Source organism: Monopterus albus, unplaced genomic scaffold, assembly GCF_001952655.1.
Source record: "Monopterus albus unplaced genomic scaffold, M_albus_1.0 scaffold501.1, whole genome shotgun sequence".
Classification (NCBI taxonomy): domain Eukaryota; kingdom Metazoa; phylum Chordata; class Actinopteri; order Synbranchiformes; family Synbranchidae; genus Monopterus; species Monopterus albus.
Window position 1 is genome coordinate 19,176 of NW_018128381.1, and position 19,735 is coordinate 38,910.

A 19,735-nucleotide genomic window follows, 5' to 3' on the forward strand; every position below is an offset into this window, starting at 1 on the left:
GAGCAAGAGAAAGGAGGAGAGGAAGAGGGGGAAGCCATTGCTCTCGATTAAGCTACTAGCTTAGCTAGCTTCTAAACTAGCCGACCTAAAGTAGCAATTTAAATTTGGTAGTTAGCAAGAACTTCTGAAAAACAAGTGCTTTAAGTGGTGCAAGCGTATGTTGTCACTCAAAAATTCAGATGAACCTAGAAAATAGTGAGTTTGATTCCTAAACAATCTGGAAGCAAGCACAACGCAGTGCAAATACAGAAAACAGGAAATGAGTACGGTTTACCGCAGGAAACAGCAGTCTGTCAAAGCAATCAAGAAAAACTAACTGAGCATTATTTAAACATGTCTCCCTTTATACTCAAAGTCTACCCACCTTCAGCAGGTTCAAGGACATATGTCACAATTGTGACTGTATTCTTCTGCTGCTAATATGCTGTTGACCTGATTAGGTCCCATATATTTTCATTTTTATCTGTTCATATTTTTATATTGACTTGTACAATTTTTGTTATTTATGTAAATATTGTGTCTTTTAACCTGGGAGCTGCTGGAAAAAATTTCATTGTGCTATACATAATGACAATAAAGTTTCTTGACTTGACTCTTGACTTAACTGCAAGTCACCAGATCTTAATCCAAAAGATTACCATTGGGCTGTGATAGAACAGGAGATTTGAGCAGAATATCTTAGGGATACTTCCACCTTTTTTTAATGGTAATGGTCATATACTTGTATAGTGCTTTTCTACACTTTACAGCACACTCAAAGCGCTTTCACACTGGGTAGAGTAGTCGTCTCCCAACCGGAGGGTCGGAGGTTCGAATCTCGATGCCTGCAGTCCACGTGTCGAAGTGTCCTTGGGCAAGACACTGAATTCCCAAGTTGCCCCTGATGGTTAGAGCCATTGGTTGAGTTGACGCCGCAGATGGCTGCCTCAGTTCTGTACCAGAAACAAATTCCTTGTGTGTAACATACTTGGCCAAATAAAGGTGATTACTACTTGGCCATTCACACTCACACACCTGGTGTTATCACCAGGAGCAACTGGGGGTTCAGTGGCTTTCTCAAGGACACTTTGACATGTTGACTGGACATGCCGGGAATTGAAATGGTTAGGAAACAACCCGCTCTACCTCCTGAGCCACAGCCACCCCCCAGTCCATACCACAAACAATTCAGGCTGCTCAGTCTTAGAAAGGTTTACCTAATAATGTTGCTATTTTCAAAGTCAAAGTGTTTATTTGTCATATGGACAGTTAGGAAACGTGTTTCCCTGTACAATGAAGTTCTTACTTTGCCCTCCACATGAATGCCACAAAACACAGTTAGTGTAAATAAGCATAATATAACTTTCAAGATGCTGTAGGTAACTGCATGACTATTTTACAGTTTATCCTCAATCTCTAACTCTATTACATTTATTAAGTGGGCAGCATTATTATACTGTGATTTGGTACAGCTGCTACCATTATAAAGGTCAAAGTGTTTATTTGTCATATGCACAGTTAGGAAACGTGTTTCCCTGTACAATGAAATTCTTACTTACTTACTCATCCACATGAATGCCACAAAATACAAATGAAATACATAGTAGATAAATAAATAAGACAAAATCTAAGACACTTTAAGCAGCAATGCAGCAATATAATAAAAATATATGAGAATATAATAAGAGAATGTATAAAGTTGTAGTCTTGGTTTTATTTTTAACACAAATGTTCACCTTTTCTTCCTGTACTGATGTAAGAAGCTTTTAGCCCAGAAGCCCAAAGGGGATCAAAAGTTTAAATTACTACCACAATGTAAAAGTAACAGTCCAGCATTCATAGAGCTGATTACCGTATAAATTTACATTTTGCTTAATTAACTTGCAGATATGTCAAGGATTCAAACTTATTCTACTTTGCTGACAACTTTTTCAGACATGTTCCACATGCAATTGTTTTATATGTACCAGTAATAGTACTACAATTGGACCTTTTGTTAAAAGTACTATGTTAAGAAAATTTCTTGTCTATCAAATGGTTTACTTGCAGCAAGTCAAGCAAAAAAGTACAGAGTTGTCTAAAGAAATTCACTTCATGCAGTATATCATATAGTTGGAGACACGCCTGATGGATGTGGCTTAGAAGTGAAGTTATCATGTAAGCATCTTTATATCACAATGGTGGCAATTGTTCCACACCTCCAGTCTATTGATTGTGTATTGTTACAGCTAGATTAGAGAGAAGACAAGAAATATCTCTTATCTCTTCAAACACAGTCAGTTTCAGTCTTTCACTCATGTTCTCTCTGAAAGTTTAACAACATCAAGCTCAGACATAATAATGCAATCAGCATATAATCAATACCACATGTCTATCATGTGACATGGTTTCCATAACAATATTTTTTCTGTATTTTGTTAGGTGTGTGGATATAGTTTTGTAGTTGATGAGTTGTAGATGAGAGGTGAAACGTCTTCGACCTAGAAATCTAGTCCAGTTGTTTTTTCAGCTTATTATGACCTGGATGACTGAGAATCTGCACAGACAAGTTTTGTAGTTAGAACTATTGATTGAATTATACTCTATTCAGTTAAAATCTTTTTATTCTAACTGAAACCTAATCAAGCACCTACACGAAATCTGCAAAATCAACTGTTGCAAAAAAAATCCCATTTGTTGCAATCACTTGTTGACGCCTTCGTCCATCAAAATTCACCAATCAGAGAGCGCTATCAATTCCAAATATGGCAGCGATATTCTCCGGCACGCCCCTCTTTGTTGGCTCGACCAATGGCAAACCGCCGAATACTAGTGGCTAGCGGGGATACGAGCAACTGAGAGATGCAGAATAGTAGGTAGCGACTGGGACCGTTTTATCCTAAACAATTAAATCATGTGAGAGGTGGAAGAGACCCGTTTTATCAGCATGGGGTCAGATTTTTTGAAGAGGTAGTTGACACCGAGGCACCGTACAGGCTACTGACAGGGAGGAATGCACAGAGGAGGTCATTTTCCCGGATTGAGGTAGAGGGAGGTTCCGGCCCTCGCCGCACTGCGAGACCGAAGGCAGCAAAGGTAGCTATATCCGCTAGCTATCACATCCGGACTTCCGGTTAAGATTTTCAACAATACAAAGGTTTAGACGAGAACTGATTTGGTTTAGTTTGATTTTCTGAGACAATGTTTTCGCCGGTCCATTTAAAATTATCACAGACGAAGAAGTGGTTGGCTTATGAATAGACCTCAACGGTTCCGAGTGCTTATTCTTTATGTAGGCAAGACGGGTATTTATTATTTTGAAGTTATATTTCCAGTCCAACCGTCGTTAGCTCCTGCTATCTTGACCGATGCAAGATGATATGAAGTTACAAAGCCTCAGACCAAAACAAGGTTTTGCAGCCTGTGGTGCAGTAACTTCTCCTTGCTATGAATGGGACTTGCCTCTTCTCACTGTCGGGTTTTCGAGGCAAATGCCTTTTAAACCGAAGGTTCCGCCGTTTGTCTCATCTCGGAGCCCCAGCGAAAAGTACGGTACGGTTGGTTAGTAACAGTTAACAAAAACTCCGTATCGATTGTGGAATTGTGCTATGCAACTTGGCTAGCTAACAGTAGCGTTTGAAGACATTTTTCTCTCAGAGTATAATAGCTTGTTTATGTTGTCATTGTGATAGAGTTAATTTATTAGAGAATTTATTATTTTGTGTAGTCTCTTGGGATCACTGCGTTTGACTTAAACTCTGTTCGCGTTGTCTTGATTTTATAACAACTTCTTTGAAATTCGTCGTGTATTTTACAGCTTTGTTACCCTAAGCTACTTGTGTGATCTTAATATAGATTTTTTTTTTTGCATGCATGCATTACTGTGGCTCTGTTATTTCTCTTGCAAAGAAGGAAAGCTGCAGATCTTCTTTGGGTGCACACACAGACACACAGGAAGCTCCTTTTGCAAACATTACAGCTTCATGGATCCATTGTTCAGAAGTGATCCTTGCAGGAAAGAAATTCCCCTGGCTGTACTGTAGACTTATTTTGAAAAGCGATTAGACATTTTTAATGTTGTCTGATTTTGAAAATGTGAAATGGGTTCTGGTAAGGTTGAAATAATTTTTTTTTTGTTTGTGCCAGGTTTGCCCATGTAGATCAACATGTACTGTCCAACACTGAAAACAAGGACGCTGTCGTAGCTGGAGGAGGAGTCCCTGCCCTTACTGTTCCTCTTCCTCCTGTGATCAATGACCGGTCCTAACTCCCCAAGCCAAGCCGGCACCTCCCCAGCCAAGCTGAGCAGGCACGGTCGGTCCAAGAGCACCAGCTCGCACTGCCTCCTCCGCTGCAGCACCCGGGAGGAGTCTTCTGCTTCGCCCCCAAACAACAGTCCCCACTCCCCTGGGGAGAAAGAGGAGAAGGATGGAGGGGTTCTTTTCTACGTCAACCGGACTGGTTTTCCTATTGAGGGTGTCACCTGGGAAAGAATGTGGTCCCATGTGGCTGCTGTGCACCCTGAGGGCCAGGAGATGGTCGACAGGATACGAAACGCTGCATACCTTCCCAGGGTAAGCTCAGTGTTAGAAGTTGTTGACAAAATAACACTTAATGAGAAAATATTTTAACCTTGAAGCAACTAAAGCCCCGCTACCTGCACTGGTACAAAACTAAAACTGAGCAGTCTCTGTGAATCCCCTATAAGCATTCTGTATCTGACATTTCTGTTGATCTTCTGTTGGGCTGCATCACCTTTTTACTTCTCTTTATCTTTGTCAGTATGTGCCTGTGTTATTGTCATGATTTCCAAACACTTGCCCCTGTCATAAAATATGTTGCACTATTTTTAACCAGTACATTTATATTTTGTGATTGTTGTCTTGATGCTGCTTTGTCCGACCTGTTTTGTAACTAGGAAATACAAATGAAAGACTAATGGCATTCATAGCATTGTGAAATCATGCCTCATTTTCCTGCCAGTCTCTTTCTGAAAAACTTCATATTGTGCTAGCCCATTTCTGTTTTAAGCCCAAACCCGAGCATTCAAACCCAGGAAAATGTCATACAGTCAGTATAAGCATATGGAAAGAGGCTAGCAGGGATATGAGTGAAGGTTATGATTGTATATACATACCAGTTTTGGCAGGTCTCATCTTTACCCTGCTGTGAAAAGTTTCAAGTTGTGTCCTTCTCAAACTTACTTTGTATTTGCAGCACCTAGTTAATTGTACCAGCTAATGATTATTTTCATCCCCTGTTATGATGATCACGGTTATCATGGTGGAGGAAATTACATTTGTGGTACGAGTTCTGGCACCAGGTGACGTGCCTCCTAGCCAGACTGTCTGTGGAGGTGTTAATGTCAACTTGTTTTTACACTAGTTTTCACAAATACTGTATACTCACAGGTGTACACTCATATTCACACACAATAAAACATGTTACCATGACGACCAGTATGCTAAATTGGGCTGCCATACCTGTCAAGTGATGTTAATTCTGCTTTTTGGATCTGTCACATTGTGTGTGACTCACTGTGACTCCTGACTCACACACATTTGAACCATCATAACCTGGCTGCAGTTTAGAAAAGTACTGTATGTATGCTTAGATTAAATCAATCAGGAGCTAAAACGTGCGAGATAAAATCACTATTGCTGTATAAGCTCACAGAAATCAGAAGATAAAATTTTAATGGCAATTGCATCTACCCCCCACCCTGCTGAAGTGTTCCTCAGTGAGACATGACAACCCAAACAGCTCCAGTGGTGTGCTGTTCTACATTCTGACTGCCTTGTAGAGAATTATGTTATTTACAGTAACTTGAGTTCATCTGACACAAACCAGAAAACATCCGTCCGCCACCACATTCAATCAAAAGAGGATTTATTTTAATATTCCAGGTTTGCAAAACCTTTGCTCAGCAAACCTTCAGAAATAGTACTGAAATAATAAATGGATTCACAGATTAGGGCCATTGATTGACCTCACTGTTAAGACTTTAGCTAATTGTATAAGTGTTCTCTGGCTTTTATACCAGTGTGAATTATTATTTTTTTTACTTTGCTTTTTTTTACTTTTTTACTTTACTTTGGACAAAACAAGACCTATGGAGACATCACCTTGGGCTCTGGGAAATTATTTGCTACTTTCTGATATTTCTTCAGGCTAAACTATTAATGAAAAAAGTTCTAAACAGATTATTCAATAAAAAATAAGTTGTATTCCCTATGAGAATGCATACTGAACTCACGAGAGAATCATTAAGAATCATTTGTTGAAACTGAGTAGAAATAGTAGTAGTAGTAGTAGTAGTAGTAATAATAATAGGATCTTTACATTGCTCATTGTCTAGTTTTATTGGCTGCACAAAAGACATAAGCCATTGCTGGTTATTCATGTTGGAAGAAACTGTAAACACATGATACACATTTGCTGTTACTGAGGCCCCTCAGCCCAGATTTCTGTTGTAAATTTCCCATTAGTGATTTGGATGAATGCTTGTTGCGGTTCAGGCTGAGGATGAAGGAATCTGGTTGTTGTTCTACTAATTGGCCATGTGGTCACTGGTGACCCAGTTGGCTTGCAGCGCCACAATCCCACACTGCGGTTGTGGACAGGAGGATGATAGGAGGCGTTTGTTTGTGCACACAAACAAACAAACAAACACGCTAACATTGAAAAACTGCACGCACCGAACATGCACATACATATGAGCCCTCTGACTTGTTTGGGCTTTGGTCATCATGATCACGATGCTGATGTAAATGTCAGTTGAAGGCCTGTGTTAGAATTTAAAATTAATTAGAATTAAAGAAAGAATTAAAAATAATTTTAATGGTTTTGGGTGGATTTATTTTCCAGTTTGTCTTGGTAGCTAATATGTAACTAAGCTCGATTGTTGTTCTGTATACAAACAAATTGTATAAAAATAAGTTTGTGTTATTGGAATTGCTTTGCTAGGACACTGCTGTGACAGCATGAGTGCTGTATGCTGGGACTTAACATGTTGAGGCGTTGATATGCAACCTGACTCTGTTACTTTGTGTGTGTGTGTGTGTGTGTGTGGGGTGGGGGGGTGAAAACAGGTGGTTACCACAGATACCGTCACGGATACACTAACCCAGATGGGTTAACTGGGATGGAAGGAGGAACTGTTACCGGGACAAACAGTGTAGTCAACAAAGTTCAGTCAAACTTCTATTTAATAGAATTTAGTACATGCCAGTCTGTTCCACTGACAGATGTATGAAATGGGCCAGCTGCTGTAGGTTTTCATGACTATGAAATTTATTACACCTGCTGTTTACATCTAATGATAACCAATAATATGCAAAAAATCACTGCCATTTATAGAGTTGCCACAAACAAACGAGGCCAATGGTGTGAAATGACACAAATACATTTGAGTATTACTTCCAAAATGTAACCTGTGGTAGCTTCAGGTCGTCATGTGGGTTTGTGTTATTGTCGGTGACCAGAGTAAATGTTTCCACTATCTGTTCCCTCAGTAACAAAGTAGATGTGTTGGCTCATGGACCAAATTATCCCTCTAATACAATCTGGGTAGCAGATAATCCCTGGATACCAACTGGGAAACAAATGGGAAACAAAACTGGCTAGAAGTCATGTGAGCAAAGATCTCTGTCAAAGCTGTTTGAGCAAAAGTAGAATAACAAATCTTTTAATCCAAGATACGGATTCATTATCTCTGTAATAGAAATCTGTGTCCTTTTAAACATTGCTGTAAGTTTTGTCTGATATTCATTTTGTATTCCTTTCTGATACTTTTCAGTTTTCATTTGTTGAATGTATACATTTGTAGTAAAGCATATTAGCATGGCTCATAAGCAGAACATGACGGGTTGAAACTGGTTTACTATGAATGTGCTGTGTGTCCTCTGCTACGTGCTAAGTGACGCGTGGCCACTGGACAGGAGCAGGGACTTGCGGTAGATGTTGTCAAGGAAGGAGGAGGTGGTTGTTTTTCATTGCCATAACCCATTGTCATCCCATTGTGATGGATAAAATGTCTCTATTCAGGCTCTGACAATAGGATTTTATGTTGGATGGCATTAACAGATGGCTTTGAAACTTGACCTGTTAGTTTGTCAGTAACAAGAAAACTGCTACATGATAAAGTTTCTGCTGTGACAAAGTTATTTTTCTGGGTTATCAGTATGATAACTACTCATGTCAGGGTCCAGATGAACCCTGGGCCACTGAAACTGGCATGTTGTATTTGTCTTTGTCTGTGCACCTTCATGTGTTTTGTTTTTTTTTTTTTTTAGATAATTTGCAACACAAATAGCATGTTTTGGATCAGACGCCTGCCATCATGGATTAGTTTAGACAGATGTGATCTGAGGCAGAGAATTACGGACTACAGCAGTCATAGATACAAGCCAGAACTAAGCAGTACTGTAAATCCTCAGGAAAAAGCTGGCACCGCTCCTTATAGAAAAAGGGATGACTGCAAGAAACTGGGAGATTTGCACTGAAATGTTGCTTAGTTGTTTGTTTCCTAGCTTTTTCTCTCTCCACACACTCAGAAAGACACAGAGAGAGCGACATTCCTCAGGATGTCCCACTCTAAAGATATCTTCACAGCAGGACATATGATCCATCTCTATCCCCCTCCATCTTGGTTGTTTCCATTTTTAATGTGCACATAGCAGAAGTACTTTAAAGGTCATCGAGGGCACTGCTATATGAAGCATTTCTTCACCTCAGTGGTGCTCACACCTGGGGCTTTTTGCACTTTGATGGTACTTGCATAATGATAATCACTTTTATTGACCAAGTATGTTACACACACAGGGAATTGGTCTGTAGTACAGAACAGAGGCAGCCGTCTGCGGTGCCATCTCTCACACACACACACACATGCACACCGATGGTGGCACTGTCCCCGTCCCTGCGAGGTGACCTTGGGGGTCAATGTCTTGCCCAAGGATACTTCAACATGTGGACTGGTGAGAACGGGAATCGAACTGTTGCCATTCCAGTTGAGGGACAACCGCTCTACCTCCTGAGCCACAGCCACCGCAATTCAAGAAGCATTGAGCTGTATTTCTGCACCTCTGAGTACAGTGAAGTTCTAATTAAATGCCTAGTTCTTGTTTTAAAATGGAGAGGAGATAAGGGGGTGGACAGGAAGGGAGGTAGAGGCAGATTAATTACCAGTCTAAACTGGGATTCTGAAGTGATGCTCTCCCAGCTGGACTCTAGTGGAGAGGAAGCGCTTGTTACTGACTCTGTGTTCTTATTCACATGTTTAATTTTTAGACAATCTGTATGCCAGGATGACTTGGGAAGGGTTCCCAAGTTCATGTACAGTTTGGATATGTAAGTGACAAAACCACTTGAAATGTCATCATCAAATGTCACTTTCTACCAGAGCTGCAGCCAAAAGACAAAATGCTGCAGTCTGCATTGAATGGTTCATAAAGTGTAATGGGCCATGTTCTGTGGGAAAAGATGTTGTGTTGTAAACTCTCTGCAGAGTCTGAATTTGAAACACATCTGAGTGAGCATGCAGAATGTCCAGTGCCTCGCTGAAGGACACACTGAAAGGGCAGATGGCTGTTTGTGGTGACTGAACATGTAACTTTGTGCTGCATTTAAAACTGAGTCATTTTGGATGGAGGTTCTGTACTGGATGTGGTGGCGGCGGGCCTCTGTAGCAGGGAGGGTTCACCTCTCATCTCACTGCCTGACCTAGCAGAAAGCAGCTTTTGTGTGTGTGTGTGTGTGTGTAACATACTTGGCCAATAAAAGTGATTATTATTATATAAGTGCCATCAAAGTACATGCAGCCCAATGTATTACGCCGTAGTGAGGATTTCACTACATGCGAGATTATTTGGAAGTAAAACCTGCTATTTACTGGTCTTGGCTGGTTTATGGGCCGTGTGACTATTGACAGGCCTGATAAATAGAAAGGGGGCCAGTTGGGTTTGTTTCAGTGATTTACTGACTGATTCATACATGTTGTGTTTTATAAAGTTTGTATGTTGAGTGACAGTGACAAGGATCCTTAATTGAAGAATATTGTGTGTATGATGTGGTGTTCTCCCTCACTTTGCAACTTGGATTCTGACTTTTTCTCTTTCCTTGGGGAAGTAAGATTAGTGACAGAACACTGTGACACGTATCAGGGCTCACCCTCCATGTTGTTCCGCTGTTTTCTTCCTCAGCTTTCTATTTGTGCTGTAAATAAATAGTGAAGCACAAACACAGGAAATGATAGGGCTATGGTTCAGCCTCCCTGCATACAGACATGCACGACACACAAGCTGCCTGTGTGTCAGAGGAAGTGTTTGTTGTGTTTGAGCCTGTCTCACTCTGTGTTGGTAGACCACACAGTGGTCTAAGGTGGTGCACACCACACAACCCCAACATTTTGGCTTTGCCAGTCTTTGACACTTTGTTTGCTAACAATAAGTGACCTGCAAATGTTCAAATTTAAAGATATTAACATCTGAATGTTATCACACACTGATTTGCTCATAATAATGTGTACAACTCTCGTCTTTCCAGCATCCTGTTCCCTCACTCCCGACCTTCAGACCGTCCATGTCGGTCCCAGACTGGCTCGTGGCCATCCAGAACTACATGAAGGCTCTGCAGTATCCTTTCACACAGAAACAACACACCTGCTTGTCAGGTGACGTTAGTTCTCCTAGCGCCTCATCATATTTGATGTTTGCAGGGTTATCGGGGCACCAACATGGCACCAACTTCAGGAGCACGGTGTTAAAAGTGGAGGGACAGATACAGCAATGAAAACCTTCAAACCAAACATTCTGTTGCCCTCAACATTTTTGTCAGATACAACCACACAGGAACCCAGTTCTTTGAAATCAAGAAGAGTCGTCCACTGTGTGGGTAAGTGAACTGGAAAAGGGTCAATTGCTGTATAATTTGATTATAGTATTATTAACACAACAGCCCAGTTATCAGAATTGTCATGTCTGATTGTCTTAACTGCATTCAGTTCAGTTAGCGTTTTGTATGTTTTGAGTTAATCGCTGATACAAAGAGATGCTTCTTTACACTGATGCTGGCATGGCTGTCAGTAGTGAGTAAAACATTTTTTCACTGTCTGCAAGTAAATAACGACAAGCCTGTTAATAAAAGACTGGCAGGTGAAGTGGCTGTGAGACAAGTAGTAAAATTAGTAGCTTAATCTGGTTACTCTGAGTAGTCGGGTACTAATGTGGATGTTACTGATGCTACTGACATTTTCCAGTCACCTTATTCAGGAGCTCTGGATCCAATCAAAACAAAAACCCCAGTAGAAGAGGCTATTTTTTATCTTGATGAGTAGTTCATGCAAACAATACTGTAGATGCTGTAACTGAGAACATGTGATTTAATTAAAGGGAAGGATCCTGGAGCCGTGAGCAGAGAGACTGCCAACTCTAACCTTTGAGAAGAGAGGCCTCACTTACATTGTTGGCAGTAATATGACGGGTTTATAGACACATTAGTTTGGGATGTAACGTAGTACCATCCAACTCATGGTCGTCTCTGTGTACAATGTTTAGGTCTTATACCAAGTTGCTTGTAGAACATGTTGATGGTAGTGGTAAATTGTAGCTGACATAGTCGCTCATCACTGACCACACCCACATCTTGTGCTTGAGCTTGTTTAAAATCCTGATGTACCAACAGTCTTCAAATTTAAGTGACTGCTTTGAAAATAAGTTCTCTTTGTCTCTCTTTGCTCCTTGCTTGTCCTGTCACCTTCCGCCTGCTCATATTTCCTCATATGGTCACTGCTTCTCTTCCTGTCCTCCTTCTCACCCCTTTTGCCTCTCCACCCTCCTGCTGCTCCTCTTCTCCTGTTGCTTTGTGCTGCTCCTACTCCTTCACTTCTCCTTCCTTTTCCTTGCCTCCTGCTCATCCCCTTCCCTTTCCCCTTCCTCTTCATCTTCCTCCTCCTCCAGGTTAATGGAGACAGCAAGAGAGATGATCAGGGAGTCTTTGCCAATCAAATGCCTTGAAGCCGTCATCTTGGGGATGTATCCTTTCCTACATACCCCCACCCACCCACACACACACACACACACACCGTGCACTGGGCCAGAAGGTTATGTTGTTATCTGTGTGTGAAATCAATGAGACATGCTGATGCCCCACCACCATCGCCACCCTTGCAGCTCACTGTGTTGCTTGGCAACAAGCCCACTTCAAAGTTTAACCCCCCACCATACACATACTGATGAGCTTAGTATCATCCAGCAGTGCTTAACCCTATAAAGCCATTTGTATCATATTTGATACGCCAGTTTCTGAGCAGATAAAAATCGCCAAAAATGCCCCATGTATCAAATGTGATACAAACAAAATAAAAATATTCTAAATAATATGGCACATTTATTCCTATATGCCTGGACTGTCTGTCTATGCATAAATGGCAAATGAAAATCTTGAATCCTGGATTTTCTTTTGGATTTTGTTAAAAGGTTTAATAAACATCTCATGTCCAAAAAATTTGACTGTTCTGGTTAGTTTTTGATGTGTTGGGCTTTACAGGGTTAAATTTTAAAGCAGCAGTGTCGTTTTTGCAGCTGCTTCATCGCTTAACTTTGAGAAAACCTGAAATTGTGTTAAGATGTCTCAGTTTAAAATTAGAAACCAATTTGATTATTCACTAAATGTATTACGTCCCATTTATCCAGTCTTTATACTGATAGGCATGTTTCATATGGTACTGTATAAAATAAAAGATATATCAATTAAATATTGTGGTAAATAATGACAGTATTCATGATTTGCTCCTGTAGCCTTCCAGCAGAGCTTCAGGTAAATGTCTAAAAAGGAAATTCATGTAGGTGACACATTTTTTTGATTTCAGAAATTCCACTTCAGCCTTTAAGTAAGATAGGAAGAAATATTAAGTGCACTTACTAGTTCATAGCAGCGCATGTTTGTTTCTTGTCACCTTTTGCCATGCCCCACCTAGGTCACCTAGATGGGGAGGAAAAAAAAGAACGAATCAGGCCCCAGCGAGAATTGAACTCGCGACCCCTGGTTTACAAGACCAGTGCTCTAACCTCTGAGCTATGAGGCCTCACCTGTTTTCAGAGGTGAACGGCCAACCTTTTAAATGTCAACAGCAGGGAAACACACCCTGATGTCACACCAGCTATTGTTTTGCTAATGTGCTACCAACCCAACCAGTTAACTGGATGTGTGTGTATTCTGCTCTGGGCTCTAGAGTCAGCCCTCATTCCCTATGTCCAGACTCAGGGGATCAAATAAATACTGCCAATATAGTATAAAATCTTGTATGCGTACCCCCCCCCAACACACACAATCACCCACACAGTTGTGGCTCCTCCTCCAACAGTTACCAACAGAGTGAGACAGTGTGAGGGGAAGACATGAGGGATAAATAGCAACTGTTGTTGTAGCTTGTGGTGTGTCTGTTTGCCCTCTGCTGCTGATTCCTTTCCTTCCCTGTAAACAGTGATCTGCTTTCTCTCCAGGACATTCAGGGTTTATCTTGTCTGACACCAGCTTTGTTTGTGGGCTTGTGTGTCAACTGTGTGTGTGTTTGGCTCTGTCTCACATCATTTTAACCATCACTGACTGGTGTTTTGAAGAATAAACCTGGAGTACAAAGTGGCCTCAGGCTGGATAACAGTCATAGTGGTGAGATATTTATATCAAGACCTTGACTAGGCAATATATAAACTGATATAAAGACTGCATGAAACATTTCATTTGCAGAATGTTTGGAGCCTGCAAAACAGACTACACAGCCACAAGTTTTGGACACTTGAACATTAGACTTAAGAACTTGTAGTTTGCTTATGATGAAGATGAGAGGTTGTAGTGGTTTCTGTGGCAACTGAGAGGGAGCGTCGGAGAGAGCTACTGTTAGCAGTGTCACATGTCCTCCGTCACAGGAAGTGTTTTTAAAGTCATTCATTAGAAAGGAACAACAGGGTGTGTTGTGTGCCTGCTAAAACTAGCGCTGCAACATGTGACACATTGTTAGCTGAAGGTGGAGGTCAGCATAAAGTTCCTCTCAGACATGAACAGTGCACATCCAGACATGTTCATCATTATTTACAGTCAGACATATCAGCAGAGCAGTTAATATAACCCTGGGTGTGTCTGTTGTTCTACACTGTCAGCAGTGGAGTTAAATAACATGCAGGTGATCATTTGTGCTTGAGTGGGAAGGAAACAAACTATTAAAACTCACGATGCTAAATTCTAGTGAAAGTTAGTTTGTAGAAATACCATGAAACAGCTATTTTTTTTACAGACGGTAACCCTCTAAGATAATCACCCATGCTATAAATTAAGTGTTGGTTGCTGTAGCGCTACCATGTCGGTGTGTTCCTGACAGAAAATAGCCCACGTGCATGATGATCTCAACAGCTGATTTTTATTTTCCTTTTAAAACAAACTAAAATGTAAGTGTTGACACATCAAATTACACGAGTATTAATTTTGTCTGTAATGTTTGTACAGATGGTAAATGCTGCACATTTTTTAACTGTTGGTCTAATTTTGTGAATATTTAATGACAACACAGCAGTGCCGTGGCATCCAGGCGGCTGAGGTGTCAGACAGGTTCTCTGGCCAATGACAGGCCTCTGAAGGCGTATCAGAGCAGATGGTTGGCTGCTGGCTGACAAAGACACCGTCCAGATCTGTGTGTGTTTGACAAGTGTCAGTGTTGGAGCTGTGCACTTTCCAGCAAGAGAGTGGACTAAACATAGAGCTCATTCAGTTATCACTTGGATTAATTGTAAATAACAAAATATTTTATGAAGTTGACCAGTTTTTTTTAAGTGAGCACAAATACAGGGAACAGGCTGGTATGAACATGCCTCTGTAGCCCAGAGAAGGATGACTCCCTTTCTGTTTCTATTCAGATTTTACTGGACCGAGTTGTCATGTCAGTGCTGCTGTTTCTTGTCAGTCAACCACAGGAAATCAGGTAGATGGAGAGGAGAAGGGAAAGGACATCGACAATCAAGAGGCCCACCTTAATCCATCTAGAGCCTGAGAAGGTTTCCAAACACACACACATCATCCCCTCAGACTTCTGATGCTACCAGATAGTCTTGTTGTTGTTAAATAACAGCAAAGCACAGCAGTCAATCAGAAGAATTCAGCCAGACGAGAGGGGATGCACAAACTGGCGGTCAGAGCCATTGTTTACCCTGTGGCATTTTCTTGGTCCTGGCCTTCTGAGAGTCTGAATGAATCTACCTTCACATGTCTCATGCTGCTCTGCTGTGACAGATCCAAACAGACACTCTCAGGTTTGTACCCAAGTGTAGTTTTTTAAATTTATTTTAATTTGTAGTCAGTGTTCAGCTTCGCAGGGGCTGTCAGATTTGGATATGGTCGATTAGTTCATCTTAAAAACAACAACAAAAAAAACAGCATTTTAGGGGAACTCTCCTGATCCTTAACTGGGTGTGTTGACCAGCTACATGACCAATGGGCTGACATCTCTCGAGCGTTTCCCCATCAGTTTCAAGACTCAGTTTTCAGGCCACTGCTTCCACCACGTTGTGCTTGGCGTCTACTGCAATGGCCGATATGGTTCTCTGGGCATGAGCCGCCGTCAGGACCTGATGGACAAACCGCTGACACACCGCACGCTGGGAGAACTGGTGGCTGAGTTTGAGAGCTCTTACAAGAGATACCAGCACACGCTGAAAAAGGTAAGGGGGGGGGGATGATAGATGGATGAGGTGAAGGATGGAGGCGGGTTATGGAGTAGGAAAAAAAGTATTGGTAAAAGTAAAGGAACATATTCTCCGCTCCCCTCAGGTGAAGATCGGCCTGTACGTGCCTCATGACCCCCATGTCTTCCAGCCAATCGAATGGAAGCATTTGATGCTGAATGCTGCACGATTGGGAGCTCAGGAAATGAGGAAGGAGCTGGAGAAACACGGCCGAGACATGAGGATGAAGGTACGTCTCGTTGGCACACACAAGGTGGTTTTGGATGGAAACCATTTATATGCTCTAGGGTGTGATCTTACTTTTTACAGTAAGTGTGTTGATGATACATATTTTTGTTCCAAATCCTTAAAATTTGACAAATTTCACATAAGAGAAATTCAGGTATTATGTGTCTACATCTGTATTTTCTCAACTGAAGCCACTGATACAAGTAACAGCACTACTGACCTGATAAAATGTTTAATTGGCGTCAGTAAAGGGAACTATCAATGAAATACTAGTTAAATTCCCCTGATAAAACACATGAGTTTCTGCATAAACACAGAGTAAACACAGTTTCTGTTTATGGCCAGGTGAAATTCTTTGTGCTGCCTGTGAGTCAAGTTCAAACAGAATTTAGCAAACTGACTTTGTTTCTTCTGCTGCATTTTATTTCCTCTGAGACTTAGATCTGATCTGACACAGGAACCAGTGCTGCTGCTTGGCTCATATTTTAACTATTTTACATCATATTTTTGTATCACCTTTAGTCTAATTACTCTGGATTTAACTCATGTTCATTTTTATTCTCTGTGTTTGAATCAAATAGAGTTCAGAAAAAACACTAAAGGAGATTTTTAATCTTCCTGAGTCTGAACAAGGGCAACACCTTCTGCTCTACTTTTCCATGACTCTGAGAGGGATGGAGTTTCCTTAGGGCTGAACATGGAAAATAAACTGTCAGGAATTATTTAGGGCATGATGTGCAGGAAATGAATGTGTGTGTGATAAAGAGAGGGACACAGAGAAGTGGGTTGAGAGAGTTTAAATGTTTTATTTGTGCATTTATATGTTTTTTTTTTTTTCTCTACACATTTTTGAATATTTCTGCAGCACAAGCAATTCCATGTGCATGCCTGTGTATTGTGTGTGAGATGCTGGCGTTGGATAGTGGTACAATACATGGCCTGTACTGTGTGTCAGCAAGATATGTAAGTGAGTGAGTGTGCAGCTGTCATGCATCATGCACAGCGGTCTATGAGACTTTGATATAATCTCCAGAGAATGTGAACTTATTGTGAACAGACTTGCTCAGACGTGCTCTTGTAGTGCTGCCCTTATAAGGACCCAGTCTGAGTGAGGACTGTGAGGATGTTTGTCTGTCCTCTGAGGGATAGGATTAGTTTTTAGGGTTGAGGGTAGAATTAGGGTTAGTGGTTGTGGAGTGCACAAGTGGAGACTTTAGAATGTGTAGGACTCATAGAGCAGCAGTGTTTGTTTCATTTGTCATAAAACATGTGACATGTACACAAAGACATTCACATACAGTATATACACTATCAGTCAAAAGTCTGGACACACTTTCCCATTCAATAAAAAAAAAAACAAGGCAGGGATAGAGAGGTGTGACGTTTTCTATCTGCTTAGTCCTCCTAAGCTTCACAGACTAGTTGAAGCTTAGCTAAAGAAGGCTGTGGGCCATGTGAGGTAGGAAACACACACTGACCCATATATCTGAGAGTCACATGACAAACAGGACCAGCTGTTGAGATAGAAGCCACTTCCTGGCTCCTGCTCCTCCCAGAAAAACATGCCCTCCATGTTCATCGTGCAGTTTTCTTCTCCCACTGAGTTCTCAATGATAGTGTCACGTTGCTGTTCAACACACACGCATACAAACGGCCTCATTTATAGCTATAAACTGCTTTTCCTGCATGATTCATCTGGCACAGCAGTGTTTCAAGATTAAGGGACATAAAGAGAAAAACACATTGTCGCACTCTTGGATCGGACTCTGCACTTTCTGCCCTGCAGCTGAATAGCAGCAGTGTTTGTTGGCGTCATTCTAGTTTGTGTACGTCGAAATGCCCGAAGAAGTTCTTTGTGAGCGTGAAGCAGGGAGTAAATAGAAAACCAGCATGTCTCCTGTGCCAAACCATTCTCACTGGGTGAATGTTGTCATGAATATTGTGTCAGACTGGTTTGTTGCTTTACTGATATAACACTGACACTAACATCATGCATGTAGAGCTGAAACCATCAGTCGCTCTATTGCTTTTAGAATTTATTAGTTGATTGAGAAATGTGAGAAGTTGCAGCTTCTTTTCTATACATATGGACCAGGCAGTTTGACATTGTCACTGTGGCAATTTAATTTGACAGTTTGTAGACTATATAATCAATCAGTTAATTGACAAATTATTTTTGTCTGCTAGGGGGCAGGACCAAAACAAACTGGTACACAACCACTGTAAATATTTGGCTTGGAGAGGTGCTAAGGTTAGACTAATACATTCTTACACATTCATCAGACACACAACAGCAACATTTGGAGTTGTCTGTGTTTCTGCTCGGTATGAGTCCAGTATTCACTCTCCTCTTAGCTCTGGTTTGTGCTCCACCAACTCTTTAGAAAAATATGACTCTTCAGTAGATGTTCCACCTGTTTTAGCAGCTAGGCTGTAATGTTGTCTGCTGCTTGGCGCTGAGCAGTGGTTTGTCAGGGCTGCTGCTGTGTGAACTGAGGCTGATGACAGTGCTCAGGGCCCCAAGCATGCAGTAAAACCAAAACACTGAGCTGGAAAAGCTGCAGAGTAGGGATGCACCAGTACCACTTTTTTCAGTGCAAATATGAGTACTCACATTTGTGTACTTGCCTTGTGTACTTACTGATTGTAGCTTTTTTTTCATAGTAGAAACACTGCAATCACCATAAAGGTGTAGTGACTTTAGAGGGTTTCATTTCATGAGATTTACTTTCTGATAGTTGCATTTCTGCAAGTTTGTTGTTGTGTTCTGTTTCTTCAACAGGTGTGTGACTAATTAGTCTCCATGGCTGTTGGTTTTGTTGCACATATCGAGTGTTGACGTCTGTGTAAAATGTGTCTTTATGCCTGCGTGTCTGTGTGAGACGTGGATGGAGGGGCGCTCACACACAACAGAGAATCAGAGCTCACAGTCGCTTTTGTTGTTGTCACTTATCTTAAAATATCTCTGGGCCGCTGAAATTTCTTCTCTGCCTCCTAACGACCGGCTCAGCCAGTGTGAGGTTAATGTGATGCTGCCATTAATTGGTATCGGTGGATAACTTGTACGAGTAGAGTACTAGAGGGTGGTATTGGCACTGGTGCATAGTGTAAACATGTTGTTGATTTGTGTGTTTGCTTTTTTCCTCTTCTTTTAGATCCTGAAATCATCCAGTGCCCAGTCACCAATCAAGGAGCGGAGCCGGGGGAAATCTTTATCACCACGGCGACGACAGAGCAGTCCACAGCGACGCTTCCCACATCGCAGAGACAAGTCGTAAGTGTTTTCCATCGTCTGGTTTGTGCGTCAGGACAGATGGCGGGGGGGTCTCTGCAGCTGATGGGGTTTTTAGAGTAGAGAAGGTTTTCAGACTCACCAGCACCTTTTGGCTGCTGGGGTGGTACTTCTTCCTCCTCTCACTGTCTTCAGGTTAAGGAGAGTTTAGAGATTATTCTCGATGGGGGGACAGCACCAGAGCCGCTCACAGGCGCTCAGCTCAGCGTTCTCACCAGTCAGACAAGTCCTCGCTCTGTTTTGCTGACACGAGGCGTTGTCACTGTGGCGTGTGTGTGTGTGTGTGTGTGTGTGTGTACACCAGCAGCAGCGGCCTCTCTTCCTGTCTGAGATACAAGGGAAAAACATTAGTCCTTATATAGAATTAGATCATTAAACCAAACTCCCCTGAGAAATGTCTAAATTTAAAGCTGTCTTGCTCAGTGGCCATGTACACATATTGAAGGACATGACTGAAGATCTTGTTTGAATTGTTATGGGCTGCCTTTAAATTGGCACTAATATAGTCTTGCAGATATGAGATATG

General features: G+C 41.5%; 1 protein-coding gene and 1 non-coding gene across 10 annotated transcripts in view; one reads left to right on the forward strand and one right to left on the reverse strand.

The window, feature by feature from the left end:
* The first annotated feature begins 2,753 nt into the window (after nt 1–2,753).
* Nucleotides 2,754–19,735, forward strand: part of vash2 (vasohibin 2) — a 21,136-nt gene continuing 4,154 nt past the window's right edge. Inside the window, exons 1-8 of one of the 9 annotated variants that reach the window (XM_020588091.1) lie at nt 2,754–2,830; nt 4,105–4,532; nt 10,504–10,592; nt 10,795–10,851; nt 11,916–11,990; nt 15,428–15,665; nt 15,775–15,918; nt 19,073–19,191. In XM_020588091.1, the coding sequence (XP_020443747.1) occupies nt 4,212–4,532; nt 10,504–10,592; nt 10,795–10,851; nt 11,916–11,990; nt 15,428–15,665; nt 15,775–15,918; nt 19,073–19,191 (1,043 nt within the window). In that variant the 5' untranslated portion in view covers nt 2,754–2,830; nt 4,105–4,211. The other 8 variants (XM_020588090.1, XM_020588085.1, XM_020588084.1 and 5 more) reach the window with 8 other exon arrangements.
* On the reverse strand, nt 12,970–13,042 carry trnat-ugu (transfer RNA threonine (anticodon UGU)). The gene has a single exon. It is a non-coding gene; the product is annotated as a tRNA-Thr (tRNA).